This window comes from Myxocyprinus asiaticus, chromosome 16 (assembly GCF_019703515.2).
Source record: "Myxocyprinus asiaticus isolate MX2 ecotype Aquarium Trade chromosome 16, UBuf_Myxa_2, whole genome shotgun sequence".
Taxonomy (NCBI): Eukaryota; Metazoa; Chordata; class Actinopteri; order Cypriniformes; family Catostomidae; genus Myxocyprinus; species Myxocyprinus asiaticus.
Window position 1 is genome coordinate 6,642,892 of NC_059359.1, and position 25,928 is coordinate 6,668,819.

Here is a 25,928-nt window from a genome sequence, read left to right on the forward strand (position 1 = left end):
CCATATTTTTTCAGTGTTTTATGTACCACTGTTCATAAAGACTGCTAACCGATTTAAATTAGCCTTCGTTTAAATGTATGATCTTTATCAGAGAAACCTGCCCTCAAACAGCACATAAAAAAATAATAATAATAAAAAACCTGTGGTTGGTTATTTTCCATGTCAATCTGACATTGGCCAGAACAAACTGTATTGCATTTAGTCCAAGGTATGGCTGCACAAGACTAGTTTGAGACTGAAATGAAGTCCAAAAAGCATCACCATTTTGTGAATAATAATAAGATGGCATTTGTTTTTGTAAGCTGAAAAATAGTTTTAGAGGCACAATCAGATACATCAGAAGGAAAGGATAAAGGCAGTGCATATGGCTGCTGAAGGTGAGCTGGTGTGTGTCACAGTACAAATGTTTTAATGCTTTTTATCAGATCAGGGCACTTAAAGCCAGCAGGCCGGTCGATGGTGTACTCTGATGAATAGGTAATGTCATTAACTCAGGCTGTGATTGGCAGATTCAGTCGGAGTGAGGCATGATCGACCACCCCTGGCACTACTATAATATTCCGTTTCATAAAATCACTCATTTGTTTATGAAATATTGATATTGACTGATGTCCTTTTCTGGAGATGGTTGTGGTTTCATTTGTCTTTATTTTAAAAAGTTTCAAACATTTCTCTTAAAAAGAACATGATTTATTGTGGTCCAGCAAAACTCAAGTTCGTCATAATGGAATCCTATACATTTGTTTTGGTTTGGTAACAGATAGGTTTAAGGTTCAGCCACATCAGAGATGGAAGCCACATGATCAATAGCTTCAACCAGGACACAAGCCTCAACCTCTAATGAATATACAAGCTGCTATTGGCTGAACCATATTTTCTGTTCAGTCTCTGACACAGGAGCATGAACATCTTGAAAACCCTTGCTTAAAAAATTCCAGGACCCTTCTATAATATGTATAGTTAAACCTTACCATAAAATGGATAGTTATGATATTTGGCATTCAAATTCAAAATGCAGATAAATGCACATCTGTGGCCACACATTCTACTATAAAGGAATTTTGCTGCTTGTTCAGTTTACTTAATTAAAATGAACTTAAGCAACAGACTTCTAGAACATTTTGTCACTACTTGCATTATATCCATTCAGTTTTGTGAAGTAAAATTTTACTTAATCCATTTGAGTTGGGACTACATGAATATTTTTTGTGGTGTTAATGAAGCATTGAACAAACTGGGCAGGGGATTTTCATTTCCCAGAATGCTTTGCATGAGACTCAAAAGGGAGAGTAAACATTGTGAAAGTGAACATTATTTTATGTTTTTGTCCAAGATGAATATAAAGGGGGACACTATTTAGTGTTTAATGTTTTGTTATGTTGAGTTTTAGAAGATCTTCTTTAATGTTGGAGTATTATGGTGAAGAGTGGAGCTTGAGCTAATGATGAGAACAAGTGGGTGTCACGCATGAAATAGATTACTCAATTTGTTAAGCAAATGCTGTGTTAACCATAGCATGGTAACTAAATTACACTTTGTAGTGTATCCAATCAGCATGTATATAGCATGCTAACATCCACTTTCACTAGTTAGTACATACATAAATAAGAGATTTATTTGAGTTACATCGACACGTCTAATTTTGTTAGGTTTACCCAATTCAACTAAGTTCTTTTTATGCAAAGGGTCTGTGTGGAGATTACATATTAATTTTAAGTTAAGAAAACTCATTTCAATCATGTAGAACCACTGTCCACGATTTAGTCAAGTTCAGCCATAGAGCTATTTTTTGGAGTGTACATTAATGCATCATTGCATTGCAAATGTAAACATCCTTCAGTTAAGCTAATCAACATTATTAATTGGTGGATGAATAGACAATTCCAAATAGTGGCAAATTTAACATTGCTTTCTTTTATTATACAGCATTGCCTTTGTTTACATTGTGTTACAGTGATTTGACCATGGTTAAGCTGGTTTTAGATGAACATTCCTTTCCTGTTGTAAAATCACTTTAACACAATGTCTCGATTATGGCTTATTGTTTTAATACGATTTCCACCTTCCACAAAAGGAAGTTCGCTAAGGATAAAATGAGTTCTGTAACAACATGGTATGTTGCTTTCTATATTAATTCCATGTCAGTAATTTTGAGTATAGTTTCAAACAATATCCTTTTTACAACAACAACAACAACAAAAAAAAGAGTATTTTTAGCATTAAAGGAATAGTTCACCAAAAAATGAAAATTCTCTCATTTACTCATCCTCATGCCATCCCAGATGTGTATGACTTTTTTATCTTCTGCAGAACACACTTCTAAAGATTCTGAATGATGAGAGAATTTAAATTTTTGGGTGAACTATCATTTTAACTTACAGTAGAAATCTGCCTGATCTCATTAAAATTATGTGGCTACGTTTATATTACGTGGTTCATTACATGTATTGCTGCAGTTCCGAAGTGAAATATCCATTGTGTGGTGCTAAGAGCGATTTGAATTTCCTCCCAAACAGATGAGGTTTTGAACGTAAATGCTTTGTTGAGTTTTAAATCATCAAATCCAAACCCATCCTAAACCTTTAACCTAATTCTAAATGATAGCGTCATAAAAGCAATTGAAAAACACAATTGCTGAAGCAACCATGTCATTTTGTGGTGAATTTTGAGAAAGACACTATGACACTTTTGGCTGTAGTTTCGACTTACGTGCTCTTCAGGACTCGAACCCTGGTCCTTTGTGTTGTGCAGTTTGATCACGCTGGAATAAGCAGGGTTGGGAGGGTTACTTTTGAAATGTATTCCACTACAGATTACAGAATACATGCTGTAAAATGTAATTTGTAACGTATTTCGTTAGATTACTCAAGGTCAGTAACGTATTCTAAATACTTTGGATTACTTCTTCAGCACTGGTTGATTTTTTCACTTGTTTTGACTATAAAAATTCTGCCAGTACAGTATGACAAAATACACATGTTAAAAATACATTCTCTGAAAAACCAAAATATCTTATGCAGTGTTGTTTCTAAAACAAGATAAATCAAACTGATCTTATTTTAAGGATTTTTAGATATTTTTACAGGAAAACAATAAAATTTTTTTATCAAGAATATGACTTTTGCCCTAATATCAAAGGTCTTACTAGAAAAAAAGAAATTATGATCCAATGTGAATTTTCTTGATAAGAAAATATGATCGTGTCTGGTAACGTGCATGTAAAATGGCTAGAAATAGCATTTTAGCTTAGCGTAAAGCTGACAATTTACACAAGGTTTATTTCTATTTCTTCTGCTCCAAACTTACTTCAAACTTACTTCTCTGTCTGCTCGTATGAATGTAACACATCATAAGAAAGTGTTTCACCGCTGTTCAAATGCACTTTGGATCACATCATTTATATGTATAAATGTTTTCCATCTGAAAGGACTAAATATTAAATGAAACAAATGACAATAAAATGCAAAGTAATCTCTTCAATAATCAAAATACTTTTTGAATGTAACTGTATTCTAATTACCAATGATTTAAATTGTAACTGTAGTGGAATATAGTTACTTATATTTTGTATTTTAAATACGTATTCCCGTTACATGTATTTCGTTACTCCCCAACCCTGCGAATAAGCTTGTATATTTAGTTGGCATATAAAATGCAAATGTTAAAATGTTTCTCCTTACAACTTACAGGTCACTTACAAGTGTTTTGATGTCGTAAGAGTGAATGTTCATGAACTGATAATCTACCGTTGTATTCGTGATGTCTGTGAATGTGAATAAAAGTCGTTGTTGTAGCGCCTCTAGTGTTTATTTCACAAGAAAACAGCTACGATGCGTACAACGAGCCACGAAAAAATTATTTAGCAAAAATGTAGGTATAGTAATGTGATTCTGTTAGACCAGGTTGCTAGAAATGCACCTCAGTAGAAGGTGCAATAGAATGAAAATGGATTCTCCCTTGTGAGTATAAAATGATGGATCGTTCCCTCATTCTGCACCTCAGTGATCTTAACAACTAGTGAGCTGATTGCAGCACTATGGAGCTTGTCAGCAGCCCCTTGACCAGAAGATGCTGACTTGCATAGAAAAGCAGTAATTAAATGTGTCTCTGAGTGGTGTATCATAGAAATGCATGTGAACTATTGACTGTAAAATATTTATTGGAAATAAATAACATTAAAAAAATTCTCGCTTAGCATTTGCAGTTTGTGCTCCTCTGAGAAAAGGCAAACAGACTTGTTTCATGGGAAGTCTTGGCCTGTTTTCATGGTTGATGGGGCACTTTTATTCTGTCAGCACTATAGTATGTAGGTCACTCTCACAAAGGCCACATTCCTAGGCTTGGCATCTTAAAAATATAGTTTTTCTGGTCCAAAAACCATTTACTATTCTTACCTCTACCATTATAACACAAATTCACTGCAACATTCAGATTGATGTGTGATATTGTTTAAAGGGAGGATTTCAGACAGACACATTTATACATTTATTGCATAACATGATACAAGTTTATGAGGAAAACATGATGGTGAGTAAATTATGACATTGTAATTTGTCAGTAAATTATGTTGTAATTTTTTGGTGCAACACAGATGGCCTTTTTACTTTAGACAAACATGATGATGGTTATTTAAGATTAGTCTGAAGAATTAGTGTGTGGTGAATTATTGTACAATAAATTAAGTAACTTCATGTTTGTTAGAGACAGTTGATTGCAAGCTGACAATGAACAATGCCATATAAGCCATAGACCATGGATAAAGTGCAAAAGTAATAGTATATTTGTGGACATCTAGCATGATTTAAAATGATTCAGTACTGCCTATCACAATAATGATCCTCTTTCAGAATCACCTTTCTATGTCTACTCTGAATGCACACACAGATTCACATTCTTATGTTTCTCCCAGTAGTGGCAATCTTCAGGAAAATTCGACACAGCAAAGCTTTCCTTGTGACGACTGACAGCATGAACCAAAAACCCAGCTAACTGCTTCTCCAGAACCTCAACTACAGCTTTGGCATCTCCCTTCTTAGCAGGACCTTCCATTGTTTCTTTTATGTTCTCATTTGGCACAGGTTGAGGGTTGCTGCAGTAGGACACCACCAGGATGGTTTCAGTTCCTTGCGATACTTCAAAGTATTTCTGGCCGGCCATAGACTGAAAGTTTTCTCCAGCTCTCCAGTTACGAATTTTGCCCAAGTTAGTAATGACACGGATGGACCAGCTCACCCAGTCGTACTTCTTGGCCAGGAAGTCCAGCAGTTCATTGGCCATTTCCTGGAGGTTCCCACTCTCTCTTTCCTTCATAAGCCTCTGGATGTCCAGTTCAGCTTGCTCTGGAAAGGAATTCACACATTTCTCGATGGATTCCTTCATTTTCATCTCAATTACTTGGATCTTGGTGCTCCACTCTTGCATCTTCTCCTGCTCTGCCTCTTCACCCAGATTAAGGAAACAATATCCCAGTAGAGCAATTATTCCCAAGCAGAGAAGCTCCTTCAACCTTACACAGAAGTCTTCCAGGACCCTCCTGTTTCTGGCACCATATTGTTCCACTACATCCAGAATTGGCTCTCCAAATGTGCTGTTCCCAATCAAAGCATCATAAAGTATGTAGAGGTTATTCTCTCCTCTCGATCGGGGAAAATGCTGCAAGAACACACGTTTTCTGACCTCTTTGTAATCATGATTGGCCTCCAGAATGTCCATAAATTTTCTAAACTGGTTGCATATATTCTCCTCCACAGAGAAGAACTGAGAATCCAAGCAACCCTTCTTTATCTCACAGTTGATGTCCTCCAGCTGAAATGAGAGAACATCCAATTTGCTCCTCACAACTAGAAACTGATCTTTGACATATGTGACCTCCTTGCTTTCCACGTTGTCCAAGACCAGCCTCAAAACTGGTGCAGCAGCTTCAAAAAGAGGACATAACTCTCCTACAGTGCTGGCCAGAACCTCAGCTCCCTTCTCAAACATCTCCATTACAGCTTCAATGGCCTCCTTCTTCTGGGCTACCACCCGCTCTAGTGGACTGGACATTTTTCTAAAAACAAACACACTTACAATGAAACTAATTTTTTAATTATGTTATATACTTTTATTGATAGATTACAAAACCTTAGTAATTTAAGTTGCATAACATAAAATAAAATGTCTGCAAAAGTTAGTTTCCTACTGTTAATACAGTACAGACCCCTGACAGACAGAAAGATGAATTGTGTTTATTCAAAATGCTTTTAAGATACCCTTTTTTTTATTTTATTTTTTTTTTATTTTATTTATTTATTTATTTTTTTATTGATGGGGCAACATACTTTGTGTGAAATAATTATGAAGGTTGTTTTGATTAGAATGTATTTTCATTGATTACCCCAAGTGGGGGTAAAAGCCCCCTAGCCACCTTTTACAAAAAAATAAAATACAAATAGTTTAATTTTATTATTTAAATGTAATTTATGTATTTTTTTTTATGTTGAATGAACTCACTTCAGCTTTTCTGTCTGGGGTTATAATGACATAGGAACAATAGTAACATAATAATTAATGCAAATACTTTGAGACAACAAAATGCTTTTTTGAGTAACAAATTAAGAAGTAATCTCCACTGTAACTGAATCAGTCAATCTGAGCCCAGTTTGAACATTCTTCATTAAAACAATCTATTCCCTCCACTTAAGAAAAACGTTGTGTTTTATGGGGGGCCTTTAGCGCCTGCTTTTACCCCATCTAATATCCTTTGACTATTGAAACAACTATTGATTTTATCACAATGAACTGAAAATGACAAATAAGTACTTTGTCTCAAAATGTGACAATTTGCAATATTTTAAAATATGTTAAATGTTAGATCAAATGACCTCAAAGTCATCCTTTAGACACTGCATGCCATGACCTCATGGAATCTGGAAGGTACTGTGGTAGATTTTTGTTGCTAGTTAATGTTTTTTCAGAAAGTAAAATAAAAAGTGCCTTTTAACCTGGGCAGGGCCTTTAGCCTTGTTTGACTTTAGCCTTGCTTAATTCATAATGTTTACATTATTTAAAAATTACTCAATTTAGTTTGATAGAAATTTGCCATACAACTGAAATGGATGACCTCATAAAAATCATGAAAACAGACTTAAATATTTTTATGTGTGTATTTTTTTTAAGTTTTATTTTTTTTATTTATTTTTTAGATTTTCTGTAAATCTTTACAATCACAGCAAATCACAACGTTTACAAGATAACAAATTAGCATTTCCATTTTATCTCCATTTTAAACCTTCATGCACGTTTATGACCAAATCACATAAAACCAAGTCTAGGCCTCATCTAAACCACTGATCACATTTAGATTTAAATAATGCGACATGCACTTTAAAATAATGTTGTTTAACAACGACAAATGGCACGACTCAATGTGTCATGTTCTTTCCCCTAAATGACACACCTAGAAATGCGTTATAAAGCTCTATAATGCAGTCCGTCTCTTAAGTGTCCTATATGCGCATCACAGCATTTACTCGACCAGAAAATGTTTAAAACAGGTTTCTCACGCCTTTCAGGATGAACAGCTGCTGGAAAGACCTCAACGTGTGTCCGAAATTCAGAAAATTCCCCCAGGTTTTGGCTCGAGGAAGGTAGTTGTGATGATCTGAGTGAGTGTGGAATGAAGAGAGAGAGTGAGAGAGATAGATAGATATATGAGAGAGAGAGAGAGAGAGAGAGAGAGAGAGAGAGAGAGAGAGAGAGAGAGAGAGAGAGAGACGTGCGCGCATTGAGGATGCGTTAGGTTTTGGAAAGCCATTGGCAACCGTTGGATAAATGGCTCATATTTGACGGTATTGATCCAGCCTTGTGTTTTATTCATAATTTGATAACATATAGAATTGTTTCGTGATGTTTGTAGAGAAAACCGCAGCGTAATGATTGTTTATCAAGAGGAATATTGCGCGCAGTGCGCAACATGGAGCAGCTCCACAAGAAACATGCGCAGATATTTTCCACACAGGGATGGCAGGTATTTTACACATTACTCATGTTTTAAAGTGTTTAACTAGTTTTATTTTGGATTACACAGTATGCAATGTTTTAATATAGCAAAATTGCACATTATGAGCTATTTGCATTCATGCAATTTTTTTTATTAAGGCAGAGCTGTTTATTAATAGCTACTCTGAGCTTTATTGTTTACTTAACTGCCCGTGTGCTGATAAGGAGGATTCGATACATAAATCATAAAATCGTACGAGGGTACTGAGTTTGATTTCTTTCAGTTTGGTTGCGTCCAATATAGTCTACTTCGTCGCGCACATTCAGGCTAATTAATGTAGGCTATATGTATTATATTTGTTTCGTGGTCGTTCTGAAATCACCTGTACATAGCCTATACATGAACATAAAGTGGTCGACACATTTATTTCCAAAGAGTCTACAAACAAACGTTTGGAAATGAGATGCAGAACATAATGAGGTATATCCTCTTGGGACCCACATAAAATGCTTTTGTATGTAGATTTGTATTTATTTATTTACAGAGCAGTCTATTGTTTGATACCAAATATTTTATTCATATAGACCCATTGCATTATATTCTGATCCTTATAATATTATAAGAGAGACTGGGTTGTCACATGGAGAAAAGAGATATATCTCAGTCACTATAAGATTTTCAAAAAAATTTTCAGTAAGTCCAATTGCAAAATTGCTTGTTTTCCCTAGAATGAAATTATAATTGTGAATGTAACTGTTTCCCAAACCAGAAATAGGGCAGGGCAAATGTTAAAACAAGGGTAAACCACATGGATTTTACTGTAAACTAAAGGTTGGACTGAACTGGCCAAAACAATTGATTGATATTTTTGTATATTACCTTTTCCCATTTTTATATATATATATTTTTTATTTAATTTTTTAAATGAACTGTAGAGTGTTTCATATTTTTTTACTGTTTCAATTTAGCTGAAAAGCCACGAAGAAGCCTGTAATTCTTTTCAAACACAGCTCTGTTGTGGGAGATGGCATTTTCACTTTTTTACTTTTACTTACTTTTTACATATCCGCCTGAGACCTGTGCATGACTGCTGTGTGCATTTTCCATTTCACTTTTTGATTTGCAAAGTAGCAGCTGATAAACATGCAAAATAAATAAATAAATTCTAGAGCAAATACTTTTCCTAAAAACCGTTGTCCACATACAGTATGTGGACAGTGGGACTAAGCTGTGCAATGAAATGATAAATAATACCAATTTATTTTTTATCATATTGTTTATTATGTTTCCAGGAGTGTTGGTTATTTTTGTTTTTGAGATGCTACAGACATTACAGCTGAGTTTCTGTAAAGCTGCATTGGAACAATGTGTATTGGGAAAAGCACAAATAAAAAACTATAGCTACAAATCAAAATAATTTGACTTGATTTGCCTTATATTTTACAATGTTTTTTTTTTTCTACTTTTGCCACAAAATCTCAATGTTCTCTCTTTGCACTGTCAAACAAACAAATGACAGCAGGTGCTGAAGCATTTTACCAATCAGAAATGAGCATAATTAATTCTGATACAGGTAATGGCCAGCATCGTCCAATCACTGCCAACCATGTTAAAATAAAATTATACATGATAAATTCAAAATTACCTGATTACCATTCTCCCATGTCTGCCAACCATGTTGAGTGGTTCAAACATCATCTGCAGCCTGAAATGCACTTGGCTGCATAGGAAAGCTCCCTTGCTCCATTGCTCCCTATTTAGTGAATGACTTAACCTTCAGTGTGCTGTCTGTTTGCACTGGTCTCAGAACAGTTCGAAATGCACTGTATTTTTATCCTAAATCCACAGAAAGCCTCTGAAATATTTATTTTTTTTTTTTCTCAAATGTGAAAGTGCACAGTAAATATAGGATTTCTAATGAAAACCTTGTGCTATTGTACACATTAGTGTACATTGTGTTTAGTAGCGTGCTATTTCGTGATAAATCGCTCACATTTTTAAAATAGTATATTGGATGAAAATAGAGACTCTAATCTTTTGACTCAAACAGGTTTCAATGTAAAAACTTAATTAGGTTTCTTACCAGATGTAGTTTTGTTGGAGTCTCTCCCAAAGACAAACTCTGCTATGATTGGCGCCATGTTGTTTGGTCACATGAATCCGTACAACGAAAGTTTAACCCTTTACTGACAGCCCAGATTCTCCTGAACTGAGATCAGTAGGTTTAAATGAAATGAAATTATGCGTTGCATATAGTGAAGCCAAAATACAACGTCTACGCATGTGTATGCTTCTTCTCAAATCAGTGTCAATAAATAGCAAGTTCCCATTGTGACAGTTTACCCAGGGAATGTTATAAAATATCCATGTTGCATTAACAGTGCAAATGTTCAACATCTTTTTTGTGGTCGAGACTTTCAGTTATGTGCGTAAATATAAATTGATTTTCAAAAATAAACCTTCCTTGACAAATATTCCCTGGAGTAAAGTCTTCCCATAATATTAGTTTTAATATCATACTAGATTTGTACATTTTCTGAGGAAAATGAGAGTGGGGCTTGCCCGTGCAGAAGTTGCCACTACAAAGCAAGGGTATTGTGGGTGTTTGCCGGGGCGTTGCTAGGTAGTTGCTGAGGTGTTCTGAGTGTTTTTAGCATGTTGCTGTGAGGTTTCTAGGATATTCTGGATGGTTGCTAGGGTGTTTCTGGGTTGCTTACTCAACTTAATTAAAAGAGCCCACTCACAAGTGTCTATATAATTGTGGTCCCTATGTGGCTCGGGTCCCTGGCAACACTCAGAGCTCCTCAGCAGCACTACAACACCCTTGCTTCATGGTGAAAACTTTTGCACAGGCAAGCACCGCTCTCATTTTACTCAGAAAACGTACAAATCTAGTATGATGTTATAACTAATATAATGAGAATACTGCGAGTAGTTATCAAAATTTTTACTCCAGGGACTATTTCTCAAGGTAGGTTTATTTTTGAAAGTCAATTTCTATATAGGAACATACCTGAAAGTCTTTCGTTGAATATTTGCACCATTATAACCCAATATAGGTCCCTCCTTCAATGTTAGTCTACTGCAGTCAAAGGGTCTTCAAGAAAGTTTTACCATAAGAGAAAAGACTCTTTGTCAAAACTGAATAATATTAGTCTTATATTAATCTCTAAAGCATGCATTGTTTTACTCTGAGTGTGATGTAAAACACATATGCAAATTAGCAAACATATTTAAACATCTTTAAATATTTTTTTCAGATTCCATATAGCCATATGTTCATATGTCCATTTGAATGCCTCTCCGACTTGATGCAAGAATCTTCTGTCAGATGACGTGTAATGGTGCTGAACAAGACTAAAGAGCTTCTGTCTTCCGTGGTGTCACAACTGGTAATGTAACACTCTTATTATCGTTTTTGTACTTTTAAGTTTCCATTTCTGACCAACTTGTGTTTTTCTCTGACAAATCTACTCAGGCTTTAATACTGAACAGCAGAAATATTTTGTAAGGGAAATCTATAAGAATTGTTTAAATGATCATTAGACTACACAATATTAGCTCCTGCTGGTAAATGTTGCAGTTACACACTATGAGCAAAATAGTGTCCCCACTATTTTTTGCAATGGTTAATTTTGTCTCCATATGTCTTACATATGGGATGTGTCTAATTCAAAGGAAACATCTCCATCTTTAGTAGGAGTTTTCATTTCATTCATGTGTGTTATAACAAATGGCAATGCTGCATTAGGTTTTATTTTTAATGTTATGTTGACTGTTTGTTGGAAATAGGGTTGCCACTTTTAAAGTTTTAAAATAAGGGACACTTAAACGGGGGAATCATGGCCCCTAACCACATCCTCCACAGTTTTAGCAATAAATGTGTTGAGTTAATATGCGTTATTAATAAAAATTGTATATCCTTTCTTATATGCTAAAATGAGAACTTTCCTGACCCATGACTTATAAAAAAAAAAAAAAAAAATTTACATTTTTTTTTTTTTAAAAATACATCATTCATATGTTAAAAATATATCTTATTCTTTATCTTATTTGTGTATACATTTTGGATGGTTTATACATATTTTGTAATTTTTTAATCATTTTATTTATTTTATTTTATTTTTTTCCTTCACCTGCACTTGTCTTTATGATTGTACTAATACATTGTTTGATCTTATTGAACATTTATATAGAAAAAACTCCAGTTTTACCACCATTTGTAGACTTTTCAGACGGTCCCTTACCACACCCTCCACAGTATTAGCACGTTTTAGCACAATGTGTGGACTTTTCAGACGGTCCCTTACCCACAGTAGGCAAATTTTCCGACTTACATTAATGTTAAATTCGCGATCTGGAACGATTTCACCGTAAAGCCATCTGACCAGCTTAAATACGGGACAAATCGCGTCCCGTATTGATTCAATACTGTACGCATCATTTTATCTTTAAATATGCGACGATCCCGTATTTTACGGGACGGGTGTCAACCCCAGTTGAAAAATGATAAAATACTCTTCTACAGACCGTATCTCTGGATCGGTACATCAAATAGACTATTTATCGAAACTGGAAACAATTAGAAATTATTTGAGAATCATTATTATTCATGAGCTTCATCATTTTGTTACGTCACAGGTCAATTTTCTTTTCTTTTTTTTTTTTTTTTTTTTTTTTTTTTTGCAAGCAATTTATAGATAAGAAATATTTCATTATGTTATGTATTTATTTTTTTATTTATTTATTTTTTTTTTTGGCTGATGGGCCATTCCTAAGCAGCTAAATCTGACTGGGAATTCTAACAGACAGAACTAGCAGAACACTGAGCTCAGCCTGTGGTCTTTTACTGGCATGTAGTGGCAGATGACAGCACACACAAGTTGGCTAATAGCATCAAGCAGTGGTTCCTAGCTGCCAGGAAGTCTATTCAGTATTTTTAATTATTTATTTTTATTTTATTTTTTGGAATAATATATATATATATATATATATATATATATATATATATATATATATATATATATATACAGGTGCATCTCAATAAATTAGAATGTCATGGAAAAGTTTATTTATTTCAGTAATTCAACTCAAATTGTGAAACTCGTGTATTAAATAAATTCAATGCACACAGACTGAAGTAGTTTAAGTCTTTGGTTCTTTTTATTGTGATGATTTTGGCTCACATTTAACAAAAACCCACCAATTCACTATCTCAACAAATTAGAATATGGTGACATGCCAATCAGCTAATCAACTCAAAACACCTGCAAAGGTTTCCTGAGCCTTCAAAATGGTCTCTCAGTTTGGTTCACTAGGCTACACAATCATGGGGAAGACTGCTGATCTGACAGTTGTCCAGATGACAATCATTGACACCCTTTACAAGGAGGGTAAGCCACAAACATTCATTGCCAAAGAAGCTGGCTGTTCACAGAGTGCTGTATCCAAGCATGTTAACAGAAAGTTGAGTGGAAGGACAAAGTGTGGAAGAAAAAGATGCACAACCAACCGAGAGAACCGCAGCCTTATGATTGTCAAGCAAAATTGATTCAAGAATTTGGCTGAACTTCACAAGGAATGGACTGAGGCTGGGGTCAAGGCATCAAGAGCCACCACACACAGACATGTCAAGGAATTTGGCTACAGTTGTCGTATTCCTCTTGTTAAGCCACTCCTGAACCACAGACAACGTCAGAGGCGTCTTACCTGGGCTAAGGAGAAGAAGTGGACTGTTGCCCAGTGGTCCAAAGTCCTCTTTTTCAGATGAGAGCAAGTTTTGTATTTCATTTGAAAACCAAGGTCCTAGAGTCTGGAGGAAGGGTGGAGAAGCTCATAGCCCAAGTTGCTTGAAGTCCAGTGTTAAGTTTCCACAGTCTGTGATGATTTGGGGTGCAATGTCATCTGCTGGTGTTGGTCCATTGTGTTTTTTGAAAAGCAAAGTCACTGCACCCGTTTACCAAGACATTTTGGAGCACTTCATGCTTCCTTCTGCTGACCAGCTTTTTAAAGATGCTGATTTCATTTTCCAGCAGGATTTGGCACCTGCCCACACTGCCAAAAGCACCAAAAGTTGGTTAAATGACCATGGTGTTGGTGTGCTTGACTGGCCAGCAAACTCACCAGACAATCTATGGGGTATTGTCAAGAGGAAAATGAGAACCAAGAGACCAAAAAATGCAGATGAGCTGAAGGCCACTGTCAAAGAAACCTGGGCTTCCATACCACCTCGGCAGTGCCACAAACTGATCACCTCCATGCCACGCCGAATTGAGGCAGTAATTAAAGCAAAAGGAGCCCCTACCAAGTATTGAGTACATATACAGTAAATGAACATACTTTCCAGAAGGCCAACAATTCACTAAAAATGTTTTTTTTATTGGTCTTATGGTGTATTCTAATATGTTGAGAGTGAATTGGTGGGTTTTTGTTAAATGTGAGCCAAAATCATCACAATAAAAAGAACCAAAGACTTAAACTACTTCAGTCTGTGTGCACTGAATTTATTTAATACACGAGTTTCACAATTTGAGTTGAATTACTGAAATAAATGAACTTTTCCACGACATTCTAATTTATTGAGATGCACCTGTATATAATAACATGAATATTTAAGCCACACTTTGCCTAGATTACAGCTCTGAACACTCAACCAATTTAATAAGGTGCCACCTGGGATGCTTTTCCTTCACTTGCCACTCCAAAGCATCCATTAAATTAATAATAATAATAATACAATTTCACAGCATTTAAGCATGAATATATATGATCAAAATGTCATTAAGATCATAAGACACTTAAATTCAGCCAAGTGTGTCAACATTTGACTAAATATCTATTAAATATATTTGTTATGGATTACTGTATTCAGGTATCTGCTCTTGCTTTAAATGGTGGCTATTTTCTAAGATAGAAAATGACTTTGAAGGTAGTAATTTATTACTGACAGTTACATCAGAATCGCTTCATGAATCCAAAATAAGATCAAAATAATGCTAAAAGAAACCTTACATTGAGATGTCAAATACAAAAATAACAATAAACATGACAACTTCCTTGAAAGAAATTTTGATTTTAATATGCACAGACAGATGGACGTCCAGATAGACAGCTAGATACATTTCAGTCTTTACATTCTCTCTTTATTTTCTAAATATTTATTCAGGATTTCTATTCATGTTCATCATGTAGTGTTAAAGGTGATTATGATCATTTTTATCTGTGACTTTGCTAATGAATGCCTTATATATATATTCACAATTTATGCACTTTTGAGCTGTTTGCATGTATCTTTTTATAAAGTACAGTTTAGCATTTAAAGTGTAACATTTGTTTGTCATGTAGTGTTAAACTAAAGCAAGCCCTAAAGATTTGTGATCCTGTGAGAATATAAAAAAAACCAAAAAAAAAACCTAAATTATAGAACAGGAAGCCATTTTGATTTTTGTGTGTGACTACTTTTGAATGCCTTATATATTCACAATTAGTGCACATTTTTTTTTATATATATAGAGTTTAGCATTTAAACTGTAAAATATGTTTGTCATGTAAAGCAAGCCATAAAAATGTGTGATCCTGGTATGAAAAAAAAAAAAAAAAAAAAACATTACAGGGAGCCATATCATCATATATACATGTCAGCATAACCTGCCGTCATCGGGACGGTAATGCTGCATTAGATAGCTGCAGGTCGATAATGAAACCTAAAGGAAAGCAAAAGCACAAACTTAAGAAGGCAACAAAGAGTATTTTCATGAAGGTTTTGATTGTGCAGAACGCTGAGATAAATCATTTGCACTTCATCAGCATCTCCTGCATCTTCTCCTGCACATTCTTCATATTCTCCTCCCACTCCTCATTCCGAGATTCCAAGTCATCCCCTATGATGCCGTAATAGCCCATAAGAGCGATGAAACCAATGCAGAACAGGTAGGCGAGTCGAGTGCAGAGGTTTTCCATGACGTAGCGGTCACCATGTGAATGCTTCCAGTACACCTCCAGAATGGGCTGACTGAAGAGCTTCCTCTTCCCGATTACACCTTCATAAAGCGTGTACATGTTCTGGTCATCTTTGTCGTTCATGAAACTCTCCACGAAATCATCTTTCTTGCGCTGCAGGGCATCTGGATTCGCCTCCACAATCTCCATGAATTTGCGGAACTGATTCTTAATGTTTTCTTCAACCTCGTGGTACTGTTTGTCTAATGTTTCCTTCCTGATCTGCAGCAGGGCTTGATGGTTCTTCCTCGAAATGTCATCCAGGGCTCGATTGACGCTCCCGAATTCCCGTTTGAGTTTCTGAAGATCTTCATCATCCACATGGTGCAGCACCACCCGGATGAGAGAGCCAGCAACGCCAAAAATGGGATTGACCACCGCTGCTGCGGAGGAGATGGTGGCCACACATTCAAGAACTTTAATAAGGCCTCTCTTCAGCTTTTCGGGGTCTTCAAATATTTCATGATCGGCCATTGCGACTGGAGAAAGTTCTTCTTAATGATGATGTTCACCTGAAGAAGGAATCAGATGACAAGTTCAAAGTAATTCTGCTTTCTTCTAAAAGCACGATATATTTATTTCCCAGATAGGCTTAAGAGTAGACTGACCAACCATGGCAATCCAGTCTCTGAAAACGTCGGGCGAGTTTGCATTTAATGCAAATCAGTGCAATTTCTATATTCACCTGGATCCGTGAGTAAATCACAGCCCTTTGTGCGCTCATGTCATGAAATGACTAGACATAAATCATATTTTATAAGATTGACTAACTGCCACAATTCGAGAGAAAAATATCTACATTTATTGCGCAAAGAAGTCCACAAAACATAATAAAGCAAACAATAATTGTATGTCACGTCAAAGATTCAGATGTTACATACACATTCACATAATAATGACCTGCAACATGCTTAAAAGGAATGGAAAGCAGAACAAAAAGGCTTTGGCTAAGACATGTCTAGAACATTGCACTACAGGGACACTCTAGTATTGCATTTAAAAATGACCCACTTTACGCCCCGTTACCCACAATTTACGCTTCCTGATTCAAACTTTCAGAAATCTAAAATGGATTTGTCAATGCAATCTTTCAGTGCAACATTCCGCCTTCACTTCTCCTCTGTACATTGGTCCAGAGCTTCTTGCATCTTTGCTTGAATATCAATGACCCTTTGGGCCCATTTGTCTCTCACTTCATCCTCGTCATCTTCGGTGACAGAGGTGTAGGCCATTAGTGCCATAAGACCAATGTAGAACAGGTGAGCCAGGTGAGAGCACCTAGCCTCCATCACCTTTCTGTTCTTGTCGCAGTGTTCCAGGTACACCTTCAGCATAGGCCTCCCAAAAAGAGCCCCAGAGCCCATCACACCACGATAAAACACATCTAAGCTCATGTCACTTTTGTCCCTCTCATAGATCTTCACAAACTCCTCCATGTGATGATCCGAGTTGTCAGGATCCTGCTTTACTCTTTCCACCATGGTGTTGAAAGCTCCATACTGGTGCTTGATGAACTCCTCATATTTACCAAACGTCTCGTTGATTTCGTCAATGTGGATCTGTTGAAGTGTCTGCTTGTTCTTCTCCGAGATTTTTTCCAGCTTTTCATGGATCTGCTTGAAGTCCTTGTCCAGTTCTTGATCCTCCTCATCAACTAGGCCTTTCCTAACCACCCCAACTACAGAGGTCACGATCCCAAAGAGAGGATCTATGGAGGCGGCAAAGGACGAGATCTTCTCCACATAGCCCAGCACTTTGACTGCAGTCACTTTGATCTGCTGTTTGTCTGCCATAGATGGGTTTGATCCTTGAGCTTTGGTCCCAAAGTCTTTCAGTCTTGTTTGATTCTGAAATGAGAGGAAAAAATACATTCTTAATGAACCTTTTAAAAAACAGCAAAACCATAATGATACAACTTGGTGTCTGTCCTTAGCGTTCAAGTTTGAACTTGGCATGCTTAGCCTGATCTCATGAAAATTCTGTGAATTTGGCGACATTTTTCCAAAATGCTATTACGTGGTTTCTTACACATATCGTGGCAGTTCTGAGGTGAAATGTCCACTGAGTGTCGCTGAAAGGAAGTACAATTCTCTCCCAAACAGATGAGGTTTGTAAAGTTAACCGTTTTAAATCAACAAAACCTGCCTCCCAACCCTAAACCTAACAAATAGTGCAAAAAGAAGCAAATGCAAGATGGAAAAAAATCAATTGCTGAAGCAAAAATGTCATTTTGTGGTGCTACTATGACATTTTTGGCTCATGTGTCGACTTGCGTGGTCCCCAGGTCCCGGTCCTTTGCAAGCGCAATGCTTTATCAGTTGATCTATCTTGTAATTTGATGACTCAAGAACAAACTTATAAATGCAGTTGGTTATGTGATGCAAATATTAAAATGTGTTTGGATGTCATAAGATAGCATTGTGTGAGTAACAGGGCAAAACATTTGTTTCTGAACTGATAAAATGCCGTTTTATTTGTGATTTGTGTTAAGGGAATAAAAGTAATTGATGTTATAGCACCTCTAGTGTTTATTTCACCCAAAAAAGCCGCGATACGTACAATGAGACACATAAAAATCATTTAGCAAAAATGTAGGTACTGTCACGTGATTCTACGAGACCAGGTTGATTTGTTCTCTTTCTACGAGTGCAATAGGTTGCTGTCCAGTTCTGAAACTACAGTGTCATGGTATTCCATTTATACCCTTTAAAAATATATATATTTTTTAAAATTCACATTAAAGGCAATGCTATATAAAATATATAAACTTTAAACCTAAGATTAAATGGGTAATAATTGACATCCTTTCATTTGGTTTACAGGACTTTGTGCTTTGAGAAAGGAAGTTTTCAGGAATATTATAATTACATAAAAAAGGGATTAATTTATCAGTTCACTAATCAAAACCAATTTGCACAGAAAAACAAAGAAAACTGGTAATTCTACAACAAAAACAGTTCATAAGTACTTCGAGTTTTACATATCTAGTAAACCACATGGAATAATGAATGATGTCATGCTTGTGGTTTTACTCATGTTTTCTTACTTTAACCTAAAGGATTTTTTCCAAATGCAGCAGATTTTTTTCTATAACATGCAGCTGTCTCTGTCGGTACACTGAATGAGGTTTCTCGACTGACTGAATGATGAAAAAGGGCATGGCCCATAAGCAGGCTAACAGAATTAGCTCAAGACAAGGTAGATAAACAAACAGCAAAAGTATTCAATTACACCACAAATTTAGCAGCAAAATTATTAAAAATTCATGTCATAGGATGCACATTTAGTAAATCTGAGAACAAGAAAGAGGGTTAAGCTACCAATCTTACCTGTAATGCGTCTGTAGCTGCTCAGTTCCTAATGGTGCTGCTGCTGTGTTTGTACAAGCAGCCACCATTTCACTGTCCTGACTGAGAAACAGCCCCTCCCTTTTTGCCCTATAAGGGCAGGGTGTTGTAGTGACTCATACCAAAGCGATGCTGATTGGCTTAGGAAGAGGGAAAACCAGTGTGCAGCTTCCAGCAATCTGTCAGTACTGAACACACATGCATTACACACCCCTCTGCATGGAAAATGGCTGCAATGCATTCAGCCAAATTCAGAAATCGATCTTTCGCTTAATGAAGAACTAGGGAGCCGATGAGTAAATAACAGCACGTTTAGTTTGTCTGAGTAAAAATAGATAAGGAAATTCTGATGTTCAGTCCACTAATACTACTGTCTGAGTCTAAAAATACAGTTTATCTGTGGAAAAATTGTTTATGGGCCTCATTCTAGAAACACGTGTAAAATGAATGTGTAAACTGTTTGTAAAACCGTTCTGTCATTTAATACAATGCAACAGTTTTTACACTACAATACTTCCTGTCGTGTTTCATGAATGAGGCCATACAGTGCTGTGGAAAAGTATTTGCCCCCATCCTGCAAATTTTTATGTATTTTCACACTAATTTGTTTTAGATCTTCAAATGAGATAACATAAATCAAAGGCAACCACAAAATACACTTTTAAAATATATACATTTTGTATTGAACCGAAAACATTATCCAACGCCTATATCACCCATGTGAAAAACCAACTGCCCCCTTAAACTTAATAGCTGGCTGTGCCACCTTTAGCAGCAACAATTGCAACCAAATGCTTCTGATAACTGGAGATCAGTCTTTCACAACGCTGTAGTGGAATTTTGGCCCACTCTTCTTTGCAGAACTGCTTTATTCCAGCCACACTGGAGGGTTTTCGAGCATGAACTGCCCATTTAAGGTCATGCCACAGCATCTCATTCGAGTTTAAGTCAGGACTTTGACTAGGCCACTCCAAAACTTTAATTTAGCTTCTTTTGAGTCATTCAGAGGTGGACTTACTCCTATGCTTTGGATCATTGTCTTGCTGCATAATCCAGATGCGCTTGAGCTTCAACTCACAGACTGATGACTGAACGTTCTTCTTTAGGATTTTCTGGAGGACAGCAGAATTCATGTTCCCCTCAATTATTGCAAGTCGCCCTCCATGCTTGACCGTAGGTATAATGTTCTTTTTGTAGAATTCTGTGTTTGATTTACACCAGATGTAACGGGACCCCTGTCTTCCAAACAATCCCACTTTCGACTCATCAGTCCACAGAACATTCTCCCAAAAGATTTGAGGATCATCAAGGTGTGTTTTGGCAAAATTCAGACAAGATTTAATGTTCTTCTGTGTTAGCACTGGTTTTCGCCTCGCCACTCTTCCATGGATGGCATTTTTGCCCAGTGTCTTTCTGATAGTGGAGTCATGAACAGTGACCTTTATTGATACAAGAGAGGCCTGCAGTTCCTTGGATGCTGTCCTTGGCTTTTTTGTGACTTCCTGGATGAGTCCTTGGATGCTGTCCTTGGCTTTTTTGTGACTTCCTGGTTGTGCTCTTGGAGGAATTTTGGAAGGTCGGCCACTTCTGGGAAGGTTCACTGCTGTGTCAAGTGTTCCCCATTCGGAGATAACGGCTCTCACTGTGGTTCTTTGGAGTCCCAGAGCCTTTGAAAAAGCTTTGTAACCCTTCCCAGACTGATGTATTTCAATCACCTTTTTCCTCATTATTTCTGGAATTTCTTTCAACCTTGGCAGTGTGCTAATATGTGAGACCTTTTAGCCAACTTCATGCTGCTGAATTTTTTTTTATTTAGGTGTTGATTTGATTGAACAGGGCTTGCAGTAATCAGGCCTTGGTGTGTCCAGTCCACACCATTATGAATGCAGTTTCATAGATTTGGGGATTTAGTAACAAGTGCAAATACTTTTTCAACTTTTTTGCTTCAATAAATAACATTATCATTTAAAAACTGTATTTTGTGTTTACTCATATTGCCTTTGTTTTTTAATTTTTTAAACAATTTAGTATGAGACAAAAAAACAGAAGAAATCAGAATGGGGGTAAATACTTTTCCACAGCACTGTTTGTGTAAAAATGTAGGAAGCAGGTACAGTATTTCCTGTTGTGGCTTATCTGGTTAAGTGAGAAAATACCACTGACCATAAAACAAAGGATGAACAGATGTATAAGCTGATAGGCTGTCTGGCAACTGTGTGTCAACTGCCATAAAAACAGCTGCAAGGGAGTCAAGTCAAGTTCATGACAGATGAGGCTACATAGCGTGATCCGGGCTTTGTGTGGTTTCATTTTGCAAACACACAAAGTAAATGGTTACATTTTTTGCTTTGTTTAACAGAGAATGGATGCCACCTCTTACCAGTTAAGACAGAAAAATGAACTCTTACGTTGCAGTGGCAAGGAATGGATATCCCAAATGGAGATCTTGGCTTTTCTTTCCAAGTAGTACCTGATAGAACAGAAGTCAAAATACTATCAGTAGCCTGTTGATAATTTGTTTTGTTTTTTGTCCATTTACAAAAATACTCTTTACTCTTCACAGTGCATAATTGTACCCTCAGGACATTTATATTTTTTGTTCCTCTGTTAACATTAAAGGTAAGAATATGTACCCAAAACAAGGGTACAACCCCAGTGACGGCTTTGTACTTTAAACGGTACTTTTCTTTCTGAGTGTACATTTAAATTCAGTCATTTAGCAGATGCTTTTATCCAAAGTGACATACAAATGAGTAACGTAGCAAGCAATTTGTCAACAAAAAGTCAACAATCTCTGCAGTATCGCACTGCCAAGTTCTCAGAGTAGCTGGAGTAGTATAGAAGCTAGTGCAGAAGAAACATATAGACCATTTTTTTTTAAATTATTATTATTATTAAATAGTTAGTGTGGATTGGTTAAGTGCTCATTGAATAGATGTGTTTTCAACTGGCTCTTGAACGTTGAGATAGTTTCAGCAGATCGTAAGGAGGTAAAAACTCATTCCATCAAAGAGGAACAGACAAAGTGAATGATCGTAGACTGCAGAGAGCAAGTGGGGACATTGACATTGAGTGTAGGGGCAAGGCTATATAAAAGATATCAACTTTATGAATTACAGCTTAACTTTGGCTTAATTTAAATTAAGCCAATGTTGCAGTGACTGATGGCTTACTTATAATTGTTCTTGCATATTTAGCTGGGATTGGAGAACTCAATATAACAAAACTTCCATATGTAACAGGAATAGTATGGCATAAAAACCCTGCAAAACTATAAACAGTATGACTCAAAGCTCATTTCAGCTATCTGAAAGTCTACAAACCTAAACTGTAAAGACTTTAGTAGAGTTTTGCCTTGAGATATGATAGTAACTTTAGAATTTCAAATTTCTCTGCCAAGAGACATCTATGAAGCATATGCAAGTTGTATACAGCTGTCTTTAGGGGTCCAAATTAATTTAGTGTCAAATTGTTGACTGTGATTGACAGAATTGAGAGCTTGAGGACCAATACATTATGGATCAAAAGAATGAATGAAAGACAAAATGCATAGGACCATGCTCATCCTTTTCCCATCTACCCACTACTGGAGATACTGCCCTTTTTCTTGATCCATCCACAGGGGGCAGTAATTTACATTTTTGGTTTCTGTCAAAAACACCAGACAGTAGCTCAAAGTAAAAGGGTGCCATTTACTGTAATGCCCCTAAGAGGGCGAAAATTTAACCCTTTAAATGCTGAATGGTTTTAGGCTTTGAACATCAAAGTTGCAACAACTGTTCATCTTCAATCCTACTATTTGTTCTTCATTTAACCTTTTCAATTTATCTTTATCCATTTGATGTTAATTTAAAAAGATTAAAGAATGATTAGGTTTATTTATATTAACTGAATAGCTCACTTATGTACAGTAGGTATAATATATAAACTTTCCTCCATTTCCAAGAAGAAACTGACATAAAATCGAATTATGGATCACTATTGGTTGATATTATCATCACTAAAAGGGTTGATAGGTCAAAATGTGTTTGCAGCACCACCAGTTCAACATCATTTTAGAAAGTTAGTGTCTGTGGACATTGAAAACATAAATGATCAAAAGCGGTGCTGTGCTTTAAACTAGCACTAGTCCATGTCAAACCTTAGAGGGGGGCTCAGAAAAGACTAATCATATACAAATCAATACTTTACACTTAACTAATCCCAAAACAGTTCCCAAATCCCAGAGAGTTAGACTTCTTGACTTAGTAATCACTTAGTTTAGGCCAGAGTCTTGCATCCTAAAGGTTTCTACAAATCAATCATGCTTACTAGTCATAACTTTGATCATTAATTACATAATTGTTGAAGATGATTACTTTTTTCTCGCAGTTTTATTTGAAAAAAGTTTGATATGCTTGAGCAATGATAAACAATGCAGAGTTTTGGCTGATACAGGAAGTAAACTGTCCAAGAGCTTTCACTGCTCTGAGGAGCGGCCATCTTTAAATCTCTAAATAAATTCTCAGAGAAGCTAATCTGTCATACTTTTCTTGTAAAATCACACAAATACACAATAAAGCATATGATTTATATGGTTATATCATGTTTAAATGCCTTTTTCATTATTCAAGTACCATAATTAACAGTTTCCTCTCTTTCTTTTATAGACCATTGCCTGTTTGTCAGTTTGGGCAATTCTCTAGGAAAAGCAGCCAAGGGACCAAGACAGAACAATTGCAAAGCAACGTTATCCAGACAAAACACAACAACACAACACCCTCCTGTGTTTTCTCAAGCAATGTGAGTATTTAAAGAGTCTACATCCCATCTGGAGTGGATCTTTTTCAGTTAGCTGCTGTTTGCCCAGTTATAGCTCCCCCTAGCAGCTCCCTTCATATTTCCTTGCTCAAGCTAAGCATTTTCAGCATTGTACATCATGTTAGACCAGTAAAAATCCATATACAGGCCTACATGGATCCAATGTGCATCTCAATTAGCCCATCCATCCATTAATAGCCTGGCCATTGGGGAACACAGCCACACTCACCTCTTCAGACTGCTCTCTTTCCAAAGTCCCAATCCGACTGCAGTTCTTCTTCCCAGCAAACACTGCAAAAGAGGCTCTTCCATTTAAGCTCAGTATGGAGGGGTGTCCAGATTGGACTATACCATTTTACTGGTGTCTAGAAGGCCCTGGGGACCCAAAAAGGGCCCTTTAGCCACCATATTAATGCAAGTCTCCACTTGCACCATTGCAGAGGCATCTATGAACCCCTATTGACCAGCCCCCTCCTCAAGCTACAGATGGCCTCCCCCAATGACATTCAAATATTCCAGCCTTCCAACAGTCAGATAGTCAGTACAGAGAACCAACTGTGTCTCTGTAGACAGCTGAGGGCGCACAGAGTCTCCAAAGAGGCCAGATGCCAAGCACTGCCATTGGTTATAATGGCTGAATGCTGTTGGTGGGGGGCTTTTTGTTGGAATACATCTTTAAATAAGAAATTTAGGGTTGGAATGAACCAAACTTATGAAAATAGCTTACTGAAATATAAGCCATCCATTGGATATGCAAGAGCAGAGTTAGAAAGTATGGCTCTCCAAAGGTCTGGGTGTGAGCCCAAACAGGACACCTGTTACTAGGATGATAGAAGGGAGCTGTATAAATTAGGGGGATACTGACTAAGAGGGATAGAATCACTCATATGAATCTGACCAGTGCTTTATGAAAAACCTCTTTAACATTAGATGCCTCTTTTTACAGATTGTTTCATGGCACAGAGGTCTCCAAGCTACTGTTCCTCCGGAGACAACAAGCATTCTCCAAAATGGTTCATTTTTTTGATACAGGAGCAGCAAACAATGAAAATAGCTTGATAACAATCAATTAGGAATTTAATTTGGAGAATATCTGGAGAAGTTAGAGTAGTCAAGAAGATGAGATCCTCTTAAATGTGGCCTGAGCAAAGAAGTGTGTGAGAGCTGGATTATATGAAACATAAATGAAACATAAGTGGTTTAGGCTAGTATTTAAATACATGTGATACAATGTATGCATGTTGTCCAACAAAAAGTATGACATTTTAAATAACCCAATGAGTTCATGTGTGATCAATTGTATGATGTCATAATGCAATGTACAGAAAGTGGCCAACATTGCATGCGTTCTAGACATAAAAACAGCATGTTTATCTGCAATGGTGCAAACAGAACGTGTGGTTAAAAAGTGATCACTAGAATGTTTGCATCTCTTAAAATATAACTTCAGCTAAAACCAGCATTAAACATGCTTGGGTAAATATTAAAATAAAAACGCTTACCAGCGTTGCGCAAAAACTGCAAAAAGAATGTCAAGAGCAATAGCTTGCTGGTGGGTTGATATTTAGTGGATACTCGGTTCCATTGTTGCTCTGAGTAAAAGATAAAATTACAATAAATAAAAGTCAAGTCCCAGGGCGAACAAAGTGTCAGTGTCCTTCAACCATGGCGCGCAATATGCTACATACAGAACTCAAAACTATTTTCAGATAGGCATCGGTTAACTGCCCGACGCCATGTGTAATTATTCCAAACAAAAGTGGTAACCGTTTTTCAGCCTGTTAAACATCTGAAACTAAGTC

The 25,928-nt window shown here is 36.5% G+C and overlaps 2 protein-coding genes and 1 long non-coding RNA gene across 7 annotated transcripts in view; 1 reads left to right on the forward strand and 2 right to left on the reverse strand.

Moving 5' to 3' along the window:
* Positions 1 to 25,399, forward strand: part of LOC127454668 (uncharacterized) — a 30,592-nt gene extending 5,193 nt beyond the window's left edge. For both annotated transcript variants that reach the window (XR_007899586.1, XR_007899585.1), the window contains 3 exons: positions 11,242 to 11,373; positions 23,976 to 24,108; positions 25,073 to 25,399. This is a non-coding gene — a long non-coding RNA (uncharacterized LOC127454668). The remainder of the gene's footprint in view (positions 1 to 11,241; positions 11,374 to 23,975; positions 24,109 to 25,072) is intronic.
* On the reverse strand, positions 391 to 7,663 carry LOC127454655 (protein rapunzel-like). Its single transcript, XM_051722015.1, has 2 exons — positions 7,545 to 7,663; positions 391 to 6,049 (listed from the first exon to the last, which is right to left on the reverse strand). The coding sequence occupies exon 2, from the start codon at positions 6,043 to 6,045 to the stop codon at positions 4,864 to 4,866; it is 1,182 nt and encodes a 393-aa protein (XP_051577975.1). The 5' UTR covers positions 6,046 to 6,049; positions 7,545 to 7,663; the 3' UTR covers positions 391 to 4,863.
* On the reverse strand, positions 15,038 to 24,423 carry LOC127454661 (protein rapunzel). Of its 4 annotated transcripts, XM_051722029.1 has the most exons (4): positions 24,356 to 24,374; positions 21,735 to 21,796; positions 19,309 to 19,514; positions 16,811 to 17,826 (listed from the first exon to the last, which is right to left on the reverse strand). In XM_051722029.1, exon 4 carries the CDS (start codon positions 17,770 to 17,772, stop codon positions 17,089 to 17,091), a length of 684 nt encoding a protein of 227 aa, XP_051577989.1. In that variant the 5' UTR covers positions 17,773 to 17,826; positions 19,309 to 19,514; positions 21,735 to 21,796; positions 24,356 to 24,374; the 3' UTR covers positions 16,811 to 17,088. The 4 variants fall into 4 exon arrangements, with proteins under 4 accessions (XP_051577987.1, XP_051577990.1, XP_051577991.1 ...); XM_051722027.1 differs by lacking the exons at positions 16,811 to 17,826; positions 19,309 to 19,514 and adding an exon at positions 15,038 to 16,491 and having other exon boundaries at positions 24,356 to 24,423; XM_051722030.1 differs by lacking the exons at positions 16,811 to 17,826; positions 19,309 to 19,514; positions 21,735 to 21,796; positions 24,356 to 24,374 and adding exons at positions 15,038 to 16,491; positions 21,707 to 21,725.
* Positions 25,400 to 25,928: the final 529 nt, after the last annotated feature.